General features: G+C 37.3%; 1 protein-coding gene across 2 annotated transcripts in view; it reads right to left on the reverse strand.

Annotated features, from left to right (window-relative positions):
- Nucleotides 1-3,406, reverse strand: part of AGMO (alkylglycerol monooxygenase) — a 260,218-nt gene extending 256,812 nt beyond the window's left edge. The window contains exons 1-2 of one of the 2 annotated variants that reach the window (XM_084897113.1): nt 3,101-3,406; nt 1,400-1,530 (exon numbers count right to left, since the gene is read on the reverse strand). In XM_084897113.1, coding sequence (XP_084753239.1) covers nt 1,400-1,530; nt 3,101-3,226 — 257 coding nt within the window. In that variant the 5' untranslated portion in view covers nt 3,227-3,406. Of the gene's footprint in view, nt 1-1,399; nt 1,681-3,100 lie in introns of both variants that reach the window. The other variant, XM_084897114.1, reaches the window with a different exon arrangement.
- Between the last annotated feature and the right edge of the window lie 19,535 nt (nt 3,407-22,941).

A 22,941-nucleotide genomic window follows, 5' to 3' on the forward strand; every position in this document is an offset into this window, starting at 1 on the left:
TCTGGTCTTCTTCTGATCTTTCAATGATACTTTGAAGCCCCTAAGGCACCTCACCTCATCCTTAGCACAGGATGTCTTCAATCCTTATGTTTCCTTTATGTATCTGAACCTCTAGTGCAGGGGTCTTCAAACTACGGCCCGGGGGCCACATGCTGCCCCCAGGGGAGTCTGATCCTGCCCGCCAGGTTTTTTGGGCAGTGAGCGCAGCCGAGGTGTTACAGTAGGGATTAGTAGTTCATATAGTCCGGCCCTCCAGCTCTCTGAGGGACCGTGATCTGGCCCCCACTTTAAAAAGTTTGAGGACCCCTGCTAGTGCATGTGGGTCTCTCTCTCACATGTGGGGTGTTACCATACATATGTATGTATTAAATTTGTTTTTTCCTCTTGCTAACCTGTCTCCTGTCTGCTTAATTACTAGGCCAGGCAGAAGAACCTAAGTAGAGGAAAGTTTGTTACTACCCTACATAGGCCATTTTACTGTTGTTTTGTCCCCTCATCATCCAATTTCATCATTAACATACACCGTGAGAATAATAGATGACTTTTTTAATTAAAAAAAGTTCAGGTATCAAACATTATTCCAGGCAAATGAATTAATACTATGAAAAAAAGAAGAAGAAATCTTTCTCTCAAGTTGCATGCAAGTTAGCAGGAAGAGCTGGGAGCAAAACAGGTGAGATAATGCCATGAGACAATTCTGTGTGCAGAGTAAGTACAAGATTCCATGGGACCATAAATGAAGTGGTGTCTAATGTAGGGTTGGAAGGCAAATATGATTTGCGGAAGAGTATGATCCTTCCAGGTAAGTCTAGGAGTTCACCACTTTCTAAGCAGAGGGAAACACGTGTGACTTCTGGGCAATGGCAAGAAATAGAGTATAGAAGGATCAAACACTGCAAAAGGGCGAAAGGCAATAAAGGGTCCACAAGCAAAAATGGGCAGACCAAGATTTCCATAGATCAGGGAAGGGACTCACACATTATCCTCAGGCAAAATGGAACCTGTAAAGAGTTTCCACCAGATTCACATTATGAAAGTGTGTGGCTGCAAATGGGATAGGCCAATAGATGCCACTTAGAGACCACTGTAGTGATCCAGTTTTATGGGATTTTGACTGGGGAGTGTCTGCATCTCATATTTCTATAGCAACTCAAATAAAACATATTCTATGGACACAAAATTAAAGGAGGCACCAATTAACTCAGTAATCAAGGTAAATAATATTTAGAGCTGTCTTTCGTAATGAATGAAAAGAAATATCTATAATGGGCAAAATATCAACATTTTATATAATGACAGTAACTGAATTCTTTGGAGACATATGTGCAAATAAATTCATTTCCCATCATATTTGAGAATTTCAGTTGATTCCTTCAGTGTTGCTAACCAACTAATTTACCTTGGAAGCTGGGATAGAACACCAGCTGATATCGACGTTAGCGCATCATCAAAACGCCCTGGGGGCTTCCCTTTGTGGATCCAGCTGACAACTAGTTCCAGCAGCATCAAGGAAATGAAATATGGAGTTGCCTGGAAAGAAAATCGCAGAAAGGAGATGCTATTGTGCTCAGTCTGAAATCCTCTCACATTTCATCATTAGTCATTCCAGAAGTGGCGGTTCCAGAGTGACATTTCATAGAAAGAGAAGGTATGCATCTTTCCTAGAGGATGATTTTTCTCCTAACAAATGAATTTGATTATTTCAGACATATACAAAACAGTTGCTCCATTCTATCAACTAATTTGGAAATAAAATATAAACAAATGTAACCTGATAATTGCACCAAGAAAATGAGAGTAGGAGGGATATGTTACAAATTAGATCTAAAAAAACACATTTTAAAATAAGTGCAAAAACCTCGTCTAATGTACATATGACTAAGCTAGACTCACTTTAAAAGGTATACCTTAAAGATGTACACACGTCTAGATTTTCATATTAGTATTACAGGAATGACAAAGTTGAAACTGTAAGAACAAAGAATATTCTTCTGAGTATTTCTAAGAATAAGGTCATTTTAAGTGTTTGAAATATCACTCAAATTTTATTTGTTCAGCTTTATTTTTACTTTATATAATAGATGTTTTTAGGTGTCACTACCAATGACCAAAGATTGGACTAGATTTGGTATTACAATAAAAAAAAAAAAAAAAGAATGATGTTTTATGCATAACCCATGGACACAGATCATAGGGTGGTAAAGGTCTGGGGCAGCAGGCCAGAATAGTAGAGGTCAATAGGGGGGAGGAAAGGGGGAAGGACATATATAATATTTTCAACAATAAATATTTTTAAAATATTGATTTTTAAGGACATAAATATCACATTTTTTTTCTTAAAAAAAAAACATAAAAAAACAAAACAGAAAGTATGAGTAATATCAAATCCTGAAAAAGAATTATGGGTTTCATTCATTTGGAAGCTGACTGTGAGTTTTACAATCTTCAAAAAATAAACTCCCAAGAACATATTCTCTGATGTCATTTTTTTCTCTTCTATTTCTGGTCTGAACCAGTAAGTGTTATAGGAACAACTCTGACAGGGTGGGGAACCTCAGTATTCAAGTTCTAATTCTGGATATTTCCATTTCCAATCATAGCCAGGAACCAAAGTGAAAAGTGCCTCTAAACACTTCAGAGTTTCAAATAAAACTTGATTCAAGTTCAAAGTTAGGAAGTCAGAGTTGGACTCAGTCAGCTATGTATCCATTCTACAGAACTACTCTACCAAATTAAAGAGGAAACAGTTTCCCGGGAGGTAGCAGACAAGTTTACCCTTTGAAAACAAAATTGTCACAAAGTTTACTGATAACAGCTTCTATCAGCTAAATGTGTAATGTCCCTGTGTCCAGGAAAACTTTAAAAGCTTCTGTTGTATTCTGGAGTGACATACCATGGAAAGGAGTTTCATAGAAGATGGTTGTGGATATTATATAGAAATTCAGTTCAAATAGAAATTCTCCTTTTGCTCCATGTCTTTATGAAATGGAGTTAATTTTACTAGAATTTCATAATTTGAAAAGTGAAAGTAAACCAAACCTCAAGATGTGTTTGACTTCTTAAGAAAAAGCAAGAGCAGCCTTTTTCTAGGGAGTCTCACCTGTTTTACATAATCAGGCACCTCTTCCAGGGTTTGGAATGACGTTTCATTGGGCTTCATCACGTAAAACAGCATGCGGATTCCCTGGGAAAGGGAAACATCCTCTTGGGCTTCTGGGTTCTTCATCTCTGCCCTGGTCTGCTTCCCAGCTGGAGAATATTTGTGATTCGGTGGTTTAAGCCAGAGGCTGGACAAAGAGGACAAGACGTGCTTCACAGAACAAGCCCTTTGTCAGAGCACGGCTGGAAACAAAACTCCGCAGAGACAGAGCACACAGCAGGTCCTGTGCAGAGACAGGAAAATACTGGGATCAAGAACCAGTGCAAAGTTCAGTGGGCCCGGTCCCAGGAACCCGGCTTGTGGGGGAGGAAGAGGGTGAGCCTGCCCAAACCAAAGATAAACAGTGGAGTTTGGCTCTAGGTGGAGAACTGATGGAAACAAGATAAACAAGCAAAAGGAAAGCACAGATACCTTCTTGAAAAGGGGAAGAAAAAAAAGGGTTAACAAGTGAAAGTTCACTCTGAAAAAGTGGGCAGAAACTGAAGACTCAAATCCCATGAAGAAAATTCTTTTTTTTCTCTCTCTCCTTTTTGCAATTACCAAGGGGTTCAAGTTTGTAACCTCCCCTCAGAGTCATATTTTCTCAAAGGACAGGGTGCTCTAATCTCTTTTAACAAGACTAAGCTTGAAAGATAATAAGCACTGAATATATGATATTGGTATCTTTCTGGATCTGGATCATGCTAATTTTGAAGTGTTGCAAACCAATTTAGAGGCATTTGGCTTGTCACATTGTTTAAAAGAATGTTGACTAGTCAGATCTCTATGGTTCAAATGTATGGGGCCTAGATGACTGAAAAAGCTCCCAGGATGGGTGATGACACCTCATCTCTGTTTTCCAAAAGGAGCTTCAATCAGTTTCTTACAGGGAGACTAGAGGACATTTATTGCATCACTAGTGATGAGGGGAGCTTCAAACTCCTAACAGCCTCAAGCCTTCACTTAGAATGGCTGTACTCATTCTTTGGCTACCACCTTGTAGACAGCTCCTGGGAAGGTTTATGGACATTTCTTTAACTATTGTCAGCTGAAACCAAGGCCACAGGCAAAGCCACACCCTGGGAATATGCTTTGCCAAAAAGGCAAGAATGTTATCACCTTTGCCTTCATTTCAGTCCAAGTGTCCTGGAGTGTGACTTTGATATGTAAATCCAGTCAAGCACTAGGAATGCTTGGGCCTACTCAAGAATGCAAATAATCTCCTTTGATCCTAACTTTTGGTGAAACTTCCTGGTATTCAGGGATATAAAATAAACTTGCTATGTAGGCTCTGGGTCCCTGTCCCTCCATCAGAGAGAATGGTGGTCCCACCTGGCTCCTAGCTTTTTCCTTCAATCTTTGTGTATGGTCTCTTTCTTTCTTTTATTTCTCAATCCCCAGCTCCTCTACTCAGGAACCAGACCCACTCTTTTCCTGTGCTTTTTCCATGCTGGACTCTGAAAGAAACACCTACATCACCTAATCTTTTATTTTGAACATTTTGATATAGAATTTATTAAGCTATTAATACATTATTGTTTTAGGGGAAAAATAGAAACTATAGATAAGCAACAAATAAATTACTGCTCAAAGACACTATTCTCATTTTTAGACATGAGCAGAGCAAGGACGATAAGCCAGGTACAGAAACACCAGGGCAAAAAGCCCTGAATGCCTAGCAAGGAGCAAAAATGGGAAAATAAGAACCTCACCCCCAGGTAACCTTTCTTCCCCTAGCATATGACTGGTCAGTTTGGACCCCTGATCTTTCAGATCACTGCTTAAGCATTTCAGACCCCACCTTTTCCTCCCTGAAGATAACATCTAGGCCTCAGTTGTATTTCAGCTCCAGGCCCCCAAAACACAGCAAAACCAAACAAGTGATACCTTAGTTGCCCCCGGACCAGCTATATTGACTAATGGCCCCCTGCCTGGTACCTAGTGGAGACTAGGACGCTGAAAGAGAACACTGAGAAAGTTGATGAATATTCTATTAAGACCCTCCCCAGAGACCTTCCCTAAGATTTTTATCTGCAAGAAAGAGATCAATACACTCAGGAAAAGGACCCAGAGTGCGCTCACCTTGCAAGGAGCACACCCATGCCGTTCCTTTCCCTTCCCCCATAGGCTAGTATCCCCTAACTCTAGGGTAGGGGTGTCAAACTCAATCAGAGAAGGGGCCAAAATCTAAAATCCAGCCTAAATCGCGGGCCGAATGGTTAACTGAACAGTCATAAACTGACAATGTCATAAACTGACAGCGGAGTGCAGTGATGACAGCGCGGTGCAGGCCACATTGCAAGGCCTGGCGGGCTGGATTTGGCCCGCGGGCCTTGTGTTTGACACATGTGCTCTAGGGAATCCCAAAGACTTGCAACCAGTGGAGCATGGGCAGCAGCAGCTCATCCTACACTAACCTGCTGAATCTCTCCAAAGCCCCCTTTTCTCTGACTTCTCAGTGAACCAAAGCAGCCCAGTCTAGGCTTTTTCCTGGTGCTGCTTCTATACCCTTCCTTGTTTTACTTTCCTAAATACATTTCTGCTGCAATACCCTTTGGCTCAGTGCTGTGTAGCCCTTTCCTTTGGATATCCCGATCTTCCATCCTCTTTCCTTAAATTAAATTTTTCTTTAATCACTGCCTGAGATGTCTATTTAGCCTACCCTCACACCACCTTTCACATGTAACTTATGTCTTGCTAAAAATTGTGCAATAAAAACCACTGGGCTTATGAAGAAAATGGGATAAGGGTGCGATACTAAAAAAAAACTTTGTAATGACTCATGAGGAGAAAAAAAAACAGAACCTAATAAAAATGGTAGCACATTTTTACACATGCATTGTTACATGAAGAAATGCAAAAATACCACAATATGCTGCTTTGTCTTGAAAAGGACCTGAAGCAGACATTGGAAGAGTTACAGATTGTGAGTTAATGTGGAGTATTGCAAGGAGGCTTACCTGAGGTCAGACAGAAAGATGAAAAAATACATACCATGGCTCATAACTCATAGCTGAATTGACACAGGTAGACATTTAAGGCACGTGCATGTGGGTGCATTTTGTGTACTCCTAAACCTTTCAGTTCAGTTGGGTGCAACCTTTGACATTCACCTGGTGCCTTTCTGACATAATCACAAATAAGTAGAACTGGCAGGCTCAAGTTATTCCCTAAAATATTAATCTAGTTTGAAATAAACTTTCACTTTCAAAATGCTGCAGAATTAACTGTATTTTAGATTATTCCCATGGCAAATGAATACATAGGGACATACATCCTATATAATAAAAGCCTCATATGTTAAGTGTCTGGTTGTCCATTCAACCAATCAAAGCACAATATGCTAATGATATGCTAAGGTCCCTCAACCATTCATTGTGACATGCATTGACCACTAGGGGGCAGTCGACTAGATGTTATGACGTGCACCAGGGGGAAGATGCTCTTAACATTAGATTAGCTTGCTGCTAGGATATGGCCAATTGCGACTGAGCGAGATGGGCAGGACATGCTCTGGAGTCTTCCCTCGATCCCTCCCTGGCTGGCTAACCTCCTGCATCTCTCCCTGGTGCACTGGTGGGCTCCCTTGGCATGACCTACGCCCTCTTACAATCCAGGCTAAGAGATCCTACCCTCCCCCACAAATGCATGAATTTCATGCAAAAGGCCTCTAGTATTTAATAAAACTGATCAGAAACAGATTAAGCACAGTGTTTTATTACCTGCTTTTTAAATTTTTTGAAATTATAAATGTAATCCATTTCAGGAGAAAAACATCCAAACAACAAAGTGGCAAATAAAGTAAAAAAATAGTTGTACCTCCATATCCCTTCTTTCAACTTCATAAGAACAACTTGTCCTAGAGGGTATTTTGTCATACCTGTTTTTCCTCAAAAGTTTTGATTATCATTATTATTACCATCATCATTTTAACATACACAAATTGTTTTTTTGGTTTTTTTTTCTATCAGGCCATATTAAAAATAAGATATAGCAACTTTCCATCTTGAAGTCAACAACTTAACAGGAAAATTCTTCCACTCAGTATAATGTTCTATAGAATTTTTTTTTTTTAAACTGGCTGCTGAGGGGTGTGTGTGTGTGTGTGTGTGTGTGTGTGTGTTCCAAGCAGGAAAACAAAATCATTTTAAGTATTTAAAGTAACGGAATTTGAATACAAAGAATTAATTAGAGAGATGATGGAAAAGGTAAAAAGCCAAGTCTGAACAAAGGGACAATCCCGAGATTAATATCAATAGGAAGCTACTTGCATCCTTAAACTAAAGGGACAAAAGGAGGAGGTTGTGTGAGTTGAGCTTAGGGAAAGTTAAAACCACAATGAGCTTGTTTGGCAGGAGCAGAGAGGGAATGGAAAAAACTGTTGTGACTTCTCCCTACCAACCAATCTCCCCGCAGAACTTATTGGCCTAAAAAGTCAGAAGCCAGCTGAGAGAAGAGCTTAGGAAAATAAGTTTGAGAAGCCTGTCCTTGGAGATACACAGTAAGAAAGGAGGAAGAGAAGAATGCATCTGAGAAAAAAGTCAACTGAAGACCCTCACACCATCATAACTCACTTAACTACTTCTCCATTGTTGTGCAATCAAGTGTAGTCTTCCAGTTTTAGTTAATAAATATAATGCATCAATGAGCATCATAGTATAAATATCTTGTATTTTGTGCAGATTTTCACACAAAATAGATTCCCAGCAGTAGAATTATGTGTTGAAGGATATGTAAAATCTATGCTTTGACAATTGCTGCCAGATTCTCTTCCAAAATTGTCTTAACTATTGCTAACACTGGCTACTATCAATCTCTTAAAAGTTTTAGCAAATTGATTGGCTCACAAAGTCATCTTATTTTAATTTGCATTTCCCTAATGATTATGATAAACATTCCATTACATTTATTAGCCATTTGTTTTGCTTCGTGCATGATTTATTTTTAAATATATCTTGCATGATTTCATTTTATTGTCTTTCTGTATCTACATATATAAAAGTCTAAGCAACCATTATGACTGAACAAGCTAATGGCCAGTTGATCAGTTGCTATGATGCACACTGATCACCAGGGAACAGATATTCAATATAGCAGCTGCCCCTTGGTTGTCAATGTGTTTCCACAGCCAACTTCCATGGCCGGCAACCTCTTGCAGTCCCTCCAGCTAGCCAGCCCCAGATCAGCCCTGATCGGGACTGGACAAGATGGCCTCGATTGCCAGCCAGGCCGAGGGACTCCACCTGCTCTGCACCAGGTCTCTAGTTTATTATAAGCTACTTGCATTCTATACTTAAGTATTTCTTTCATGCATGTGGCAAATGTTCTCTCATTCTTTATTTTCTTGTAATTGTATTACATAAATACTGTCTTACAGCAAGTGCAACTTTGTGGGTGTCATTGTCTTTTATTACTTCTGCTTTTGGGTCTTGCTTATGAATGTCTTCCTCACCGTAATTCTATAAAAAATAATCTATGTTTTCTTAAGAATGTTTACAGGATTTTTGGGTTCTCCAATCCCTTTGGTCACCTGGAGTTTAGTTTTGTCTAATGGTGTGAAGTCATTATTTCATGTTATACATTCCTTATTTGCCCTGGATGGATCACAGTTCTTCCCAAACAATGAGTTAAACTCAGTAATGTTCATACTATTCTCTACATATCTGGACTATTTCCAGACTCTCCACTGTTATCATCATATGTCTTAATCTTTTGCTGTTTCCATGTTGTCTTAGTTATTGTACTATCATAAAAATGTATGGTAACTTGGTGAATAATTTCTAATGAATGAACTTTATTTTTCAAAAGTTTTAAACTATTTTTTTCACATTTGTTCAGATGGTTCTATTTAGAGTAAACTTGAAAGAATTCTATTGGTATTTTAACTGAAGCTTCATTAGACTCATAAATTCATTCAGAAGAACTTATATCACAGGCACTCAATAAGCTTGTCTGGAACAAATAAACATATACTACATATATGCATTCATTCATTTAAATTCTTTATTGTTTAAAGTATTACATAAGTCTCCTTTTTCCTCCTCTGGCCACTCCCCAGCTGCCCCCTCACCCTGTACATGCCCTCACCCTCCACCCCCCATGACTGTGTCCATTGGTTATATTCATATGCATGCATACAAATCCTTTGGTTGATGTAAATTTAGTTCTGTGTTTAAATGACACCAGTGGTCCTCCCAATCCTTGTATTCCTTATTTTCTCAACTCTTGTTGTTCTGGTGTAAATTCTTTCTTTCTTTCCAGAAGATTACATATATAAGTGTACTGGTACATCTTACTATAATATTTTTAGCTTTATATAACTTGAATAAATATAAAGTCTCTCATTCTAAAATTTACCCCCCCCCCAAAATTCCACAGATACAAAACACATTGATGGAAAATATGTCAGGTAAAGACACAGTTCGTAGAATAGAGTGCTTGCTTTAAACCTGTACCCAATCCAGAATGAGGAAGCCCAAGATAGTGCCAGGTGCCTTCCTATCCAAACATCTATGTCAGATCTCTGCCCAGAGTTTCCTAGTCAATGGGGGCCTGACATGAAAACTTGACAAGACATGAAAACTTGCTACTTTTAGTGCTCTCAATAGCAAATAATTAGCATAAAAATTCCAAAAGCTTTTGTATTGAAAAGACATAAAACAAAACAAAACAAAACAACAACAAAAAACAACCCATACACCAAGCGATCAGAAATCTCTAGGAACTTTGAAACTGTCCATCAGGAAGAGAAATCACAGCAATTTGAGCGGAGGCAGATTAATATGAAGAATTGTCAGCTACAACAGGGAAATGGAGTTATGAAGGACTAATAAAGATTAAGCAAACTCTCAAGAATAGAGAAAAAGCAGGTATTAGGAGCCACTACTTTCAGGGCTACAGTGAGGAATTTGCTGGAAATCGTGTTGGAGGAGGTCATTGAGAGAATCAACCTTGCAGCTAAACCCAGGTAATCAGGGGATCCTCACCCGCTCCTGTCCTTAGCACATACAGTCTGCCCACCATTCCAATAACTTAGGCTCTTTTCAAGGACACAGACTAAAGTAGGCCGTGTGCTGTTGCCATGACTGAACCCAGTTAAGGCTTCTGTATGAACTTTTAATGTTCTGGCTGGTGCGTGTGGAGATCTAACGTCACTCCCTTGCTTATTTAACCTGCCACCTGCCAATCTGGAATGCTACCCCTCTTTCTTTGGTCTTGCCTTGCACTGGGTATATAGGGAACAGTTTCAAATTTCACCCAAGAGGCTCTTACAAGTTCAAACCAACAAATCAGCCCTCTAAGATGACTGAGAAAGCTGTTCACCAGGAATTAATTCCCCACAAAACCACCAGGTCCCATTTGTTTTCCATATCCATATATTGTTTCTGACCATGTCCATCTCTCGTTTCTAATGCTTTCTAACAGATTTGTTCTAGTCTATACCTTGGGCATATTTTTCTTCACTCTTCTCGCTCTAAATTAAATACTACAATCACATTATTTGTTTTCTGAAATATTTTTTCTTAACTCTCTTAGTTCCCCTATTATGTCTCTTATGTAATATTTTTTTTTATCTTTTGTTTACTTCTTTGTGTGTATAAAACCTAAAATTATTTTTAATTTCCTAGGGGGTAATACTCAAAGTATTTCCTTCATCTACTTTGGCAATCTCTTCCTCACCCTCATTTCCCAAATGCTCTTTCAATGGCTACATGTCTTCTAATGCTTCATTTTCCCTTAAAAAAGATGTGATAACTATTCCTTGATATTATACCTCCAGGTATATATGGCACTTTTGAGTTTAGATATATCATAAGTTGAGGGAGTGGAAGAGAAGCTATAAACATGATCCATCTCCATCAGGCCCTGAATACTTTACTTTGCTTTTTCCTGAATGCTTTTTCAGTGAGTGGGGACTGCGGTAATTATCTAAGATGTCTTCTCCTTAACCTCCAGTCTTACAAAAAAAAGACCATTTAAGGTATTCCTCTTGTGATTTCTACTTTTTCAGGCTGGCGAGTGCTCATGACCTATTACGGAGGGGTTCCAGTCAGAAGACTTGTCTATTGGTTTTGGACACTTGGACAATTGGGAGAAATGAGAATTTGTTTACAGAAAAGCTTCTAAGTCCATGGGCTTTTTCTTTTGTGAGAAATTCTATACTCTCCTACATGCTAGATAACCCCATTCTCCTCTGCTGTCATTGGCCCTAAAGGCCCAAATGCTTCCTAGTAGGGTGGATCTATCTGAACCCTAGTACTCACCACCAGGCCTCACCACACACAGATTACAGGGCTCATCCACTGCAGCAGTGTCATAAATTGGGTTGAATAAGCAGTTCATGGTATAGACATGTTTCTATTAAGTGTTAAATAAAAACCATTAGCCGAAACCGGTTTGGCTCAGTGGATAGAGCATCAGCCTGCGGACTGAAAGGTCCCAGGTTCAATTCGGGTCAAGGGCATGTACCTTGGTTGTTTGCGGGCACATCCCCAGTAGAAGATGTGCAAGAGGCAGCTGATGGATGTTTCTCTCATTGATGTTTCTAACTCTCTGTCCCTCTCTCTTCCTCTCTGTAAAAAATCAATAAAATATATTTTAAAAAAATAATAAAAAAATAAAAAATAAAAATAAAAACCATTAAGGTGAATGTCAAGATGGAAGCTAGGAAGGAGACTCTCACCTTTGCCTTGGTGCTCACATATCTCCAGCCTTTACCCTTCTGAGGGGACATTTAGTTCTTATCTAAGAAGTCCTTATGACTTTATTTAACATTAATTACCTCTGGAAGGGCCCTACCTCCAAATAGAGCCATATTGGACATCAGGGCTTCAACATATAAATTCTTTTTTTTTGTTGGGGGGAGGCCACAATTCAGTCCATAACACCTCAGCACATATCCTTCTCTTTAGTCAGTTGAGACAATTTTGGGGAACGGGACTTAAAACCTCTTGCATCACTAGGTTGAAAAGTTTATTTTTCTAAGATTATAAAAACAATCTATGTTCATTGCAGAAATAAAGGAAAATGCCGAACATGCATAAGAAAAAGGTAATCATAACCCCATCTATCAGTTAGAGCTTCATTAATATTTTAATCTTACATTTAAGATTTTTTTTTACATAGTTGAGTTCATACTCTATGTAGGATTTTAGGTCCATTTTTTTTTTTAAAGTTGGAAGCCACATGATAAATGAAAAGGCTCAAAGTGGAAAATGTATTGTTCTCCAAATTATTACTTAAGGAGACTTAACCATGCATTAGGACATTAAATACAATTTAAACGTTTAATGTGTTATGTGTTTCAGTTGTTATTTGAGGCTAAAGGTGCTCTAACTAATACAAACAAAAAAGCATTGGAGGGCTCTAAACAAAAGAGTCACATGATCTTATACAGTATTAAAACCATCAGTATCAAAACCATCAGTCTAGTTTCTGTATGAAGAACAGATTTTGGGGAAGTGAAAGCAGGGGCTGTTCAGAAATGACTAATATGGTCCAGGCATCACACGTCTGTGACTTTCACAAGTTCAAAGATTCTAGATACATTTGGATGCATAGTTTAAAAGGTTGGTTTAAGCAGATCAAAGAATTGAGTTATTTAGTAAAACAAACAAACTGGGGTATTTGACTTTAAACATAAGGGGATGCTTGTAGACACCTAAGAGGAGATGGTTCCAGCAGTTGAATATATAAATCTGGAGTGCACAGCTCAAAATAGGAGAATTAGCTATGAATAGTAAAAGAACTGACCAGAATAGCTACAAGCCAAACATAAGGATGATTTCAACCAGGTTCAGAAGCTTCATTTCTATCAATAATTTGGAAATCATATATATTATATTTATTTTTGACTCTTCAACCAGGTTCAGAAGCTTCATTTCTATCAATAATTTGGAAATCATATATATTATATTTATTTTTCTTGTCTGACAATTGTAGTTGAAATATAGAAAAAAATATTACAATTTGCACATTACTATAAATAATGAAAGTTCATGTCCTATTCCTATTTTAATGTACAGCAGAATAAGCATGTTTTAAGATTAAGAAACTACCAAACTATTCAGTGTAGGTACTCTTTAGTGTCCCCATTAGTATGAGAGTTCCAGTTGCTCTGCATGTCTTCTAGCTCTTGGTATATCCAGGCTTGTTTTTGTTTTTCATTATATATTTTCAGATCTAAATGACTGCATAATTTGGGTAGAATACTGTTGTCATAGTACGAAGTTCACTATTTTCATTTCTATATATTTTGAGACCATTTTTTAAAAGAATATAGCTACATGTGGCCAAAATTTTAATATTGTCTCCAAGGGTCTTTGAATCCTTTGTATTAATAATTTTCATTAGAAAATGGCACCATGTGAAACTTAAATCAATCTTTCTATTTTCTTAGATCAGATTTTATTACTCTTGGCCAAAGTCCTTTCCACGACTTAGAAGGCAAAGATCAGGTAGAATATGATCCTTAAAGGAATTTATGGCACATATTTGAGTTCAGAGAATAGAAAACAAATATGATTTCAGAAGTTATTTCTTTAAAATCCCATCAAGCCATTACATCTCATTGTTATTTTAGCAGCAGTCTGTGCCAAGAGAGCAACTCAAGGTGCTGCACACATATCAGTGTCAGAATATATATAACTTGCTCTTTATGGGATTGGTTTTGAATCAAAGTTGGAATTAATCCAAATGCACAGTGCAAAATAAAAGAATTTGGAAGATCTCAAGAGTATTTTTTGAAATAACTCATGAGATTCTCCACAAAGAGAAGGATTTCGTTTGGAAAATATATTTGGAAAACACAAAGGAACACATATACATCTTATAAATGTATTGTGTAATAAATATTTTAAAGATTCTGACAAGTCCCGCAGTGAGTAAATTTGTTTTAATTTCCTCAACTTGCAATTTATCAATGGTAATTTACTAAAGAATTACTGTTAATCTAATACTTGTGGAACACCTCTGAGAAAATGGGTTACATGGGATTTCTGTCTCACTTACAGTCTCTATAGGGCCATTTCTCTGTTTGGGAAAGAATGGACACCTACATTGATAATGGGAATTAATGACCATGATCTGAGGGAAAAATCACCATAAAAGACTTGTATGTGCCATGTAGTATAGTGTTCTATACACTACATGCAAAAGTATGTTTCTAATAACACCAGCAGATCAGACAAAGTCCTTTCCCTAAATATCCATCACAGAACCTGCAGCCTGCTGTTGAAAAGACCTGTGAACCTGCTTTTATGAAACAGAGTTGAAGCAATTCATCGTAGACATAAATCCAGTTCTTATCATTCTCTAGGACATGTGGTTAGGAATTTCTCTCTCGTTTCAGTACCAAGAATAATATGTTTCTCCTGAACAGCATTTGTGCTATTTAATTTTATGGATGCTATGAATCACCTACCTAATCATGTTTCCCACTTCAGATGGTTTAATATGTAGCTTAGTGCTAAGTTTAGGGCATAAATCTGGCAAGTGCATAGGATTCCAGTGGTGGCATACTAAACTCACCCCTGAATTCACAGAGATTCTTACTGGTATCTTCCTTGCTTAATTTTTATCACCTATTTCTGTTTTATGGTGAAGCTTTTTTGAGTATATTGGTATAAAATGCATTCATTTCTTCTTGTCATGTGGCAAATGCTTTTTTTGAAGTTTTGGTCAAATTAGGGATAGCTAGCATCTAGGCCTCAGTTGTGTTTTGGATCCAGGCCCAGAAAAGGAGCAGAATGAGATGAAGTGATGCCATGGCTGACATCAAGACCAGCTGCACTGATCAACTACCCCTCCCCCCACCTCAGCGCAGGCCAATCAGGAGAGACTATAAACCTGACCAAGACCCCAACTCTATTAGTCCCCATAAGTAATAATTTCCCCCTCTATGTAACCCATCCCCGGGAAGCCATAGTTGAGCAAGGTCTCTTAGCATTAGTTCCCCTGTGTCTGAGCATGGGCCACTTCTTACAAACCAACCCCTACTTTCTTTGCTGCAGGCTCCTGCTTGTGTCTTACTGGGCTTCCATGTGAGCAGGTAAATGGACTCCTTTACTCTGGCAACACTAGATGATATAGCCCATAGCCTATTACTCACCTAGGCTATGTGGTATTGCCTATTCCTCCTAGGCTACAAACCTATACAGCATGTTACTGTAAGCAATTGTAACACATTGGTAAGTATTTGTGTATCTAACCTTAAAAATAGGTAAGGTAAAAATACAGTCTAAAAGATTAAAAATGGTACAGCAGCATAGGGCACTTACCATGATGAAGATTTCAAGATTGGAAAGTGCTCTGGGTGACTCAGTGAGTGGATGGTGAGTGAAGGCCTAGGACATTACTGTACACCAAGCATGTCAAACTCGGCCACATGTGGACCACAATGAATATTTTTGTGGCCCAGCCAATATCACAGTATGTAAGAAATGTTTTAATAAAAATTTCATAACTTAAGTTTTACAATATCCTGCTATACATAATTATTAATAACAAGCTACAATGTTTGCTAATGACTGATTACTGTAATCGTGTTGCATTCATTTTCCTTACATGCAGGAGCACCATTTCTCTCCACTAATACTAGCAGTGGATATTTTAATAACCCATTGCCATGTTATTAGTCTTGCAATACTTGTTTGGTGTGTGCAACAGCAAAGATTTTGCTTTTGGAGAACAAGAAAAATGAGTTTATTTGCATTGTGTTATTCAGTTTCTGGTAAGTAATGTTCAAGAAGAAATATTTTTTTATTAAATTGTTCTATTATTTTATGTAAACAATTATTTATTTCAGCCCTTTGTATTCAGAATATATCTATCGAAATAAACCTACATTTTCTTTAAAATTGAAGCTTTTGTGTGTTTTTTTTGTGGCCCACATTAACTTAAACCTTATTAGGCCTGTGTTAGCCTTTGAGTTTGACATGCTTGCTGTACAATATGAACTCTAGTATCACACAAACTTGTGAGTAATGTGTTGCACTTGGACTTTGCCACAGCTATGATGTCACTAGGCAATAGGAAATGTTCAGCTCCATTATAATCTTTGGAATTAGAACTCTGGGCTGAACTGGCATTATGCAGGACTTGACTGTACAAATGTTTGTTTTCTAAAATTTAGAAACATCCTGAATCCTCTTACTCTCACATCCATCCTATCTCCTACTCTGAGCATTCATGACTTCAATAGTAGATTAGGAGCCTCGATCATGCCTGCATTAGGGCAAAGGCCTCTAAACCCAATCCCAATGGCAAAGAGAGTATAGCCGCAGGTTCCAGTTCCATATGAGTTCCTGCCTGAAGCTCAGCCTCTACAACTATGCAGGGATGCTGGAAGTGTTAAAAATGCATCAAAATGTGATCTGTACTAGCCTTTCCTGGTCTTCATCTTTACCATTTTCAATGTTATTTTAAGATAAAAAAATATATACTACACTGCTGTAAAAAGGAAGGAACTCCTACCATTTGAAACAGCATGGATGGAACTGAAGAGCATTATGCTCAGAGAAATAAATCAGTCAGAGAAAGATACATATCACATAATCTCACTCATTTGTGGAATATAATGAAAACATAAACTGATGAACAAAAAACAGATCCAGAGACAGAGGAGCATCAATTAGACCATCAAACCTCAGAGGGAAGGGAAGGGAGGATGGAAGGGAACAGGGAGAGATCAACCAAAGGACTTGTATTCATGCATGTAAGCATAACCAATGGACACCGACACCAGGGGGATGAGGGCATGAGCCAGGGGGGTGGGGGGTGGGGTGTGGGGTAAAGGGGGATAAGAACAAATATGTAATGCCTTACTCAATAAAGAAAACAATGTCTGGCAGTTTTGTATAAACTTTCCTCCAGTTTAAATAATTTTCTCTTAAATGTATTTGCATTGTTCCTTGAAACCAATTATATATATATTTCTTATAATTTCTCTTTTCTCAGAAAGCATATCTGGCATTTCATGTACTTAATACTTAACCTCTGAAGCACTGAATATTTCTAAGTCTGCAAATACATAGATATGTAGTGTCTTTTTGATAAGTCAACATATCTTGAGGTAAATTAGTAAACAATGGCATTCCTCCTACAAGGACAGTATGGTTCCCTATCTCTATTAAACTTTTAAATATACATATCATTTGCTAATCCTATGCTAACTGATATCAAAAGAAAAAACACTTTAACATCTTACAGGTAAAGAAGGTCCTCTTCATCTTAAAGAAAGCAATACTGGGTCCAACAGTGAGTTCATGGCAAACTGATTTGCAATATTTTTCTCTATTCATTCAGGGACACTTAAAAGTTACGCATTTTATAAATTAACTAACCATTTATTATTTGTATTTAAATTATTTTATTATATATTAAACACTATTTTATCTTTGTTGTGTTATTTTTAATTATCATTTGTATATACTGAGTATTCATTTGTATTTATAATATAAAGTTTCTCTTTAAACAATTTGATTAATTTTGGAATGAATTAAAATAATTCAATAAATAATTGTTCTAACAAAATATTCAAAATTGAGAGTTTAACTAAATTTTTACTCATCTTTTATTATCTCATTTAATCTTTATCTTATGAGACATGCATTATTTTATTTTACAAACATGAGACTTGGGTGAAAAAGAATAGCTAAACTATTCAAGGTCAATATATTTATAACTTTTAAAACTGTTCTTTTCTAATGAAAAATTGAATGAACTGAACGCTATTATTAACATAAAGGAAACCATGTAATGTATATAAAATGATCATTTTATGTCATAAAAATATCTTATGTTGGCAACAGGACAGGCCTTGAGGCTTCAAAGAGGCTATCGTATTCCATTCACCTCAGCGACAGGCCCACCGGTATTGGTGAACACGCTGATTTCTCAGTATAAAGCGCCATTTCCCTGAGTGGTCAGATTAAAAGATCAATATGCTCAAGGCAAATACAATATTTTTGACCATCACTGTGCATGAAAGGTGACAAAGGGCAAAGCTAACATTGAGGGCCCTGTAGTTCTGTTAATGAAAATTATGTGAGCCTATGCTTGGAATAGAATGTGCTCAACTTCTAAGCAGAAATGACTAAAAAGGGACACCACGCAGGAGATAGAATATAGTCTTCTGGCCAGTATGTTAGATGAAAACTGAAATTGTTTTCATCTGAAATTCCAACTGATTAAAACAATAGGAATTTTAAAATATAATGTAAGTTAAAATTTTAAAGACTGGAATTTTTCCACCTACTAACCTCAGAATGTTTTTACATGAAATACATTTTTATTTTTTTTTTGCATTCTATTTAATGGAAGCAGTGAACTATCTGAAAGGCAAGGCTATCTATCAAACTGGAGTGGGAGCAGAGAGTTATTGCAGATTGGAAGCAGGCAGCATTCTCACCCCTCTAGACTATTTCTCACTCATCCATGCTTCAAAACAGAGAACCCCCAGATGCTTCCTGTATGAGGCTGTGAATACTGAGCCTGAACTAAATGCAACTCATGACATGACGTTCAAGTTGGAGAGAGGCAAGGCAGACAGAGTAATGTGAAAGAAGCAATTACTTATTGGATTTGAAATGCTATTTAAAACTGAACCAAAGCAATTTACTTCTATCATCTAACATTATCTTAGAAAAGCAAACAAGCTAACAAAAAAGATAACATCCTTCAAAAGTAACTCTCATATTGTTTGCAGATTTTATTAAATCTACTTTTAGGGATTTATATGATATTTATTATTAGTCTGGTTACCAAGTGTAGCACAGAACTTGGTACTGAGACTACTGAACCAAAAGCAGCAATTTGGCTAGCACATAGTTTAGATGTAGCTTCTCTCTTGTTACAGGGTGACTGTGTGTGTGTGTGTGTGTGTGTGTGTGTGTGTGTGTGTGTGTTGTACTTCAAAAAACCACATGGCGTTGACATAATAAGAGCAAATGGAATATGTTTGGATTAGGCCATCATAACTGAGCCAAGTTGCTTGTTAACTATTCAAAGTCAATGCTAAGTCAAGGCCTACTTTATTCTCCTTAACATGCTACATGATAAAATTCAGGCAGTCAGATTCATGTAGGCTGTAAGAATGTTAAGCATAATAGTTACTATCACATGTACCTCAATTTCCTACAAGTTTCTTTATGGGAAAATTGGGTACTCAGAAGCAATAGCATGCCACTCACAGAGCTGGAAGACAGTGTAAGAAAGGAGCTGCAAAGAATTAGCAGCTGGTTAGGGAACCTGATTAAAAATAAAAGGCTGAACAAAAACTGTCATCATTCTTTTGCCAGATCACTCGGTCACACAGAAAGTGCTCTCCTTCAAATCAAATAAAACTGGACTAATTTAGAAAACAAAACTCCCAATAATACTGAACTACCCGAGCTGACAGGCGGATCCCCAGTGCCACACTAGGATACAGTGTGAATCCCCAGCCTCTGGGCTTGGTCTGGTATACATTTCAAACCATTTACTGGTTCTAGTAAACTCCAAAAAAGTCACATAATGCTTTGTTTCCTCTATTTCTTAACAAATTTTAAAAATAATTGCTAAAATAATTTCATCTTTCAATGATACTTGTTTTTTCAATGACTGTTTATTGTGACTCTTCCATTTGCCTGGAACTTCACAAAAGGGGATACAAGGTGACTGTGAATTATATATGATGAATATAACTTATATATAACATGTAAAATAATACATGCCTTTTAATGTTACATATGCTACATATAATTTAATTATGTATTCAATGGCTGTTTTCATTGGAAGAAATCACCACAGAAAACATAATATTGTAAAGCATCACCTGTCCTCTTTACCTCAATCCTACTTTTTAGAAACAGAATTCTACTGTTCACATTTTTAAATCTGTTAGAAGCTATTTCCATGACAATTTTACTCTAATTTTGATTCATCAGTTATTACTGACCCCCTTGCTCTGGAAACTGAAGATTTAGCTTTCTCATGCCATCACACTCTCCCATATCTCCTCCTTTAAATGTCCTTGTAACTTTGAATACATATATATATATATATATATATATATATATATATATATATATATATTAAATTTGTGTTCCTTGTTCAGTAATTTTCAGTGGTATCTCTTGCCTCCTATTTTTTTATTTTATTTTTTTTAGCAGCCTTGTTTTCTCTCCACCTTGTTCATGCCAGTTTCATGGCCAAGTCCGTTGGTGAACTTTCACAAAGTCCATGTTAATACATGCATCTTTTTGCAATCTCAACCAAGTAATACATTATTTGTTCACTCTAAAGGCCATCTATATATACTAGAGGCCCGATGCACAAAATTTGTGCAAGGCACTTGACCCTCGCAGCCCCACCTGCCTCAGCTGGCCTGGCTTCATCCAAAAAGTCATCTGGACGGTTGTTCTGCTGTTCCTTCAAATTAGCATATTAGCTCTAGAGAAGTATGCTAATTAACTGGGATGCCATAATGAGTCGACCAGACAGGAGAAGATTGCTCACACAGCATAGGGGGCGGGGTGGCAGGGGCCTCCACACACCTGTGCTGGGGAAAGGCCTGGTCAGCAGCCACCAAGGCTGCTTCAAGGGCCAGAGAGGGAGGCAGGGCCAGACCGGCGACTCTGGGGGGAGCGGCACAGCTTGACAGCAGGCAGCAAGGCCTGTCTGGCCATCACTGCAGCGACCTGGGAGCAGGCAAGTGCAGCCCGCAGGCAGCACCCAGCAGGACCCACTTGGCCCTAGCCCCTTTATGGAGTGGTCAGGCCCTACAGAAGGCAGAAAACATAGGGAGTGGGCCGAAGCCATCAGTAGGACATCCCCTGAGGGCTCCAGGATTGGAGAGCTGAGGTCTGGCTGAGGGATGCCCCCCCTTGCTTTGGATGAATTTCATGCTCCAGGCCTCTAGTAAATAAATAAGATCTGAATTGCATGCCTATGTAAATAATGTTCACACCTGTTCAAATTTATACATGGATTATATTTCTTTTTTGTATGTTCGAATGTCAGGAACCCTGGACTATGCAAGGAAAATGTTAAGACACTCACTGACCTGTTTAAAATCATCCCACATTTTAGTTTACTTCATATTTGGCATATGATTTACTTACTCAATTTGTTTCCCAAGTTGTTTTAATGTTTTTGGGGGGTTGTTTGTTTTTGGTACTATTTGCCTTTACAATACATCAAAATTTTTTTTCCTACTTTCAATTGTATCATTTCTAATGATTCTCAAAGTGTAGTATGCAAAACTTTGTGATTCTCCAAGACCCTTTGGGGGTAAAAGGTCAAAACTATTTTTACAATGGCAGTAAGACATCACTTGTCTCTTTCACTGTGAGTAAAAGTAATTGTGGGTAAAATTACTGAAAATGAACAGGCAGTTTACAACACAAAGGAAGATAACAGTTGTATGGCCTTGATGAAACAGTTAAAAATATTAATTTTACTAACTCTCAAGCTTTGAACATTTCTATAATAGTCTGTGACAAAATGGAAAGTACTCCTGAAGAAGATTGCTGTTGCATATTGAAAATAATGGATGTCTCCAGAAAAGACACTTTTATGATTGAGTTGTGAGCTTAACCACTTTTTTTTTTTTTAATAGAAACCATTTTGACATCAAAGAACAATTGAAAAATTATGGTTATGCAGACCTTAGTATTTAGAGATCCAGACATTGAACTAAATAAGTGCCCTCCAATTCAACAAGATGAAAAATATCTTGGGGAAAAAAATTAGGCAATCATCAGGTTGATGGTATAATTCAGTGACAGATATTTTGAAATAACCAATATATATTGTTACAAAATTGTCCATGAATCAAAGATTTATTCAAAGTTCAACACAGACTGAAGTATTTTTAAACAGCTTTGTTGTGGTATAATCAACATACACTAAGCTGTACATATTTAAAGTACACTGTTCATAATCTATGTGTACACCCAGGAAACCATCATAACCAAGGTGATAAACATATTAGTCATGCCCCAAATTTCATCATGGCCTTTATAATATATCTTTCTACTTCTGCCTCTCACACACCACTCCCAAAATCCACCTCCAGCTCCAGCTAACCATAGCTACCTTCTGTCACTACAAATTAGTTCACATTTTCTAAAATGTTCTTTAATGGAATAATAAGCATGAACTAAGCTGTTTTTCTCCTGGATTCTTTCACTCAGCATTTGTGAGTCAGCCAACCTGTTGTGTGTATCAAGTTCATTCATTTTTATTGTCGAATAATATCCGTCATATGCATATACCATCATTTGTTTATTTATTCATCTGTTGATGAACTGTGAGTTGTTTCCAGTGTTTTACTATAACTAATAAAGCTGCTGTGAACATTCCTGTGTATATCTTTGTATGCTTTAATGTCTCTTGGGAAAATACCTAGGAGTGAAATGGCTGGATTATGTGGTAAGTGTATGTTTAACTTTTTAAAAACTGCTAAACTGTTTTCCAACGCAGTTCTACTATTTCACAATTCTACTAGCAGCATATGAGAGTTCCAGTGTGTATTCTTTGAAATATTGGGTATAGTCTTTTTAACTTTAGCCTTTAAAATAGGTATGAAGAAATCTAATACTGTGGTCTTATTCCTCATTAACCTAATGAATATTCAGTAACTCTTCATGTGCTTATTTGCTTCCTATATAGCATCTTTTGGTGAACTGTCTGATCAAATCTTTTGTCATTTTTCTATTATTTTAGTTGTTACTTTGTTTTGACCTTTTATTGAGTTTTAAGAGTTCTATACATATTTTTATATGAATCTTTACATATGTCCTTTCAAATAAAAGAGTAAT

Source organism: Pipistrellus hanaki (assembly GCF_964339955.1).
Source record: "Pipistrellus hanaki genome assembly, chromosome: 10".
Lineage (NCBI taxonomy): Eukaryota > Metazoa > Chordata > Mammalia > Chiroptera > Vespertilionidae > Pipistrellus > Pipistrellus hanaki.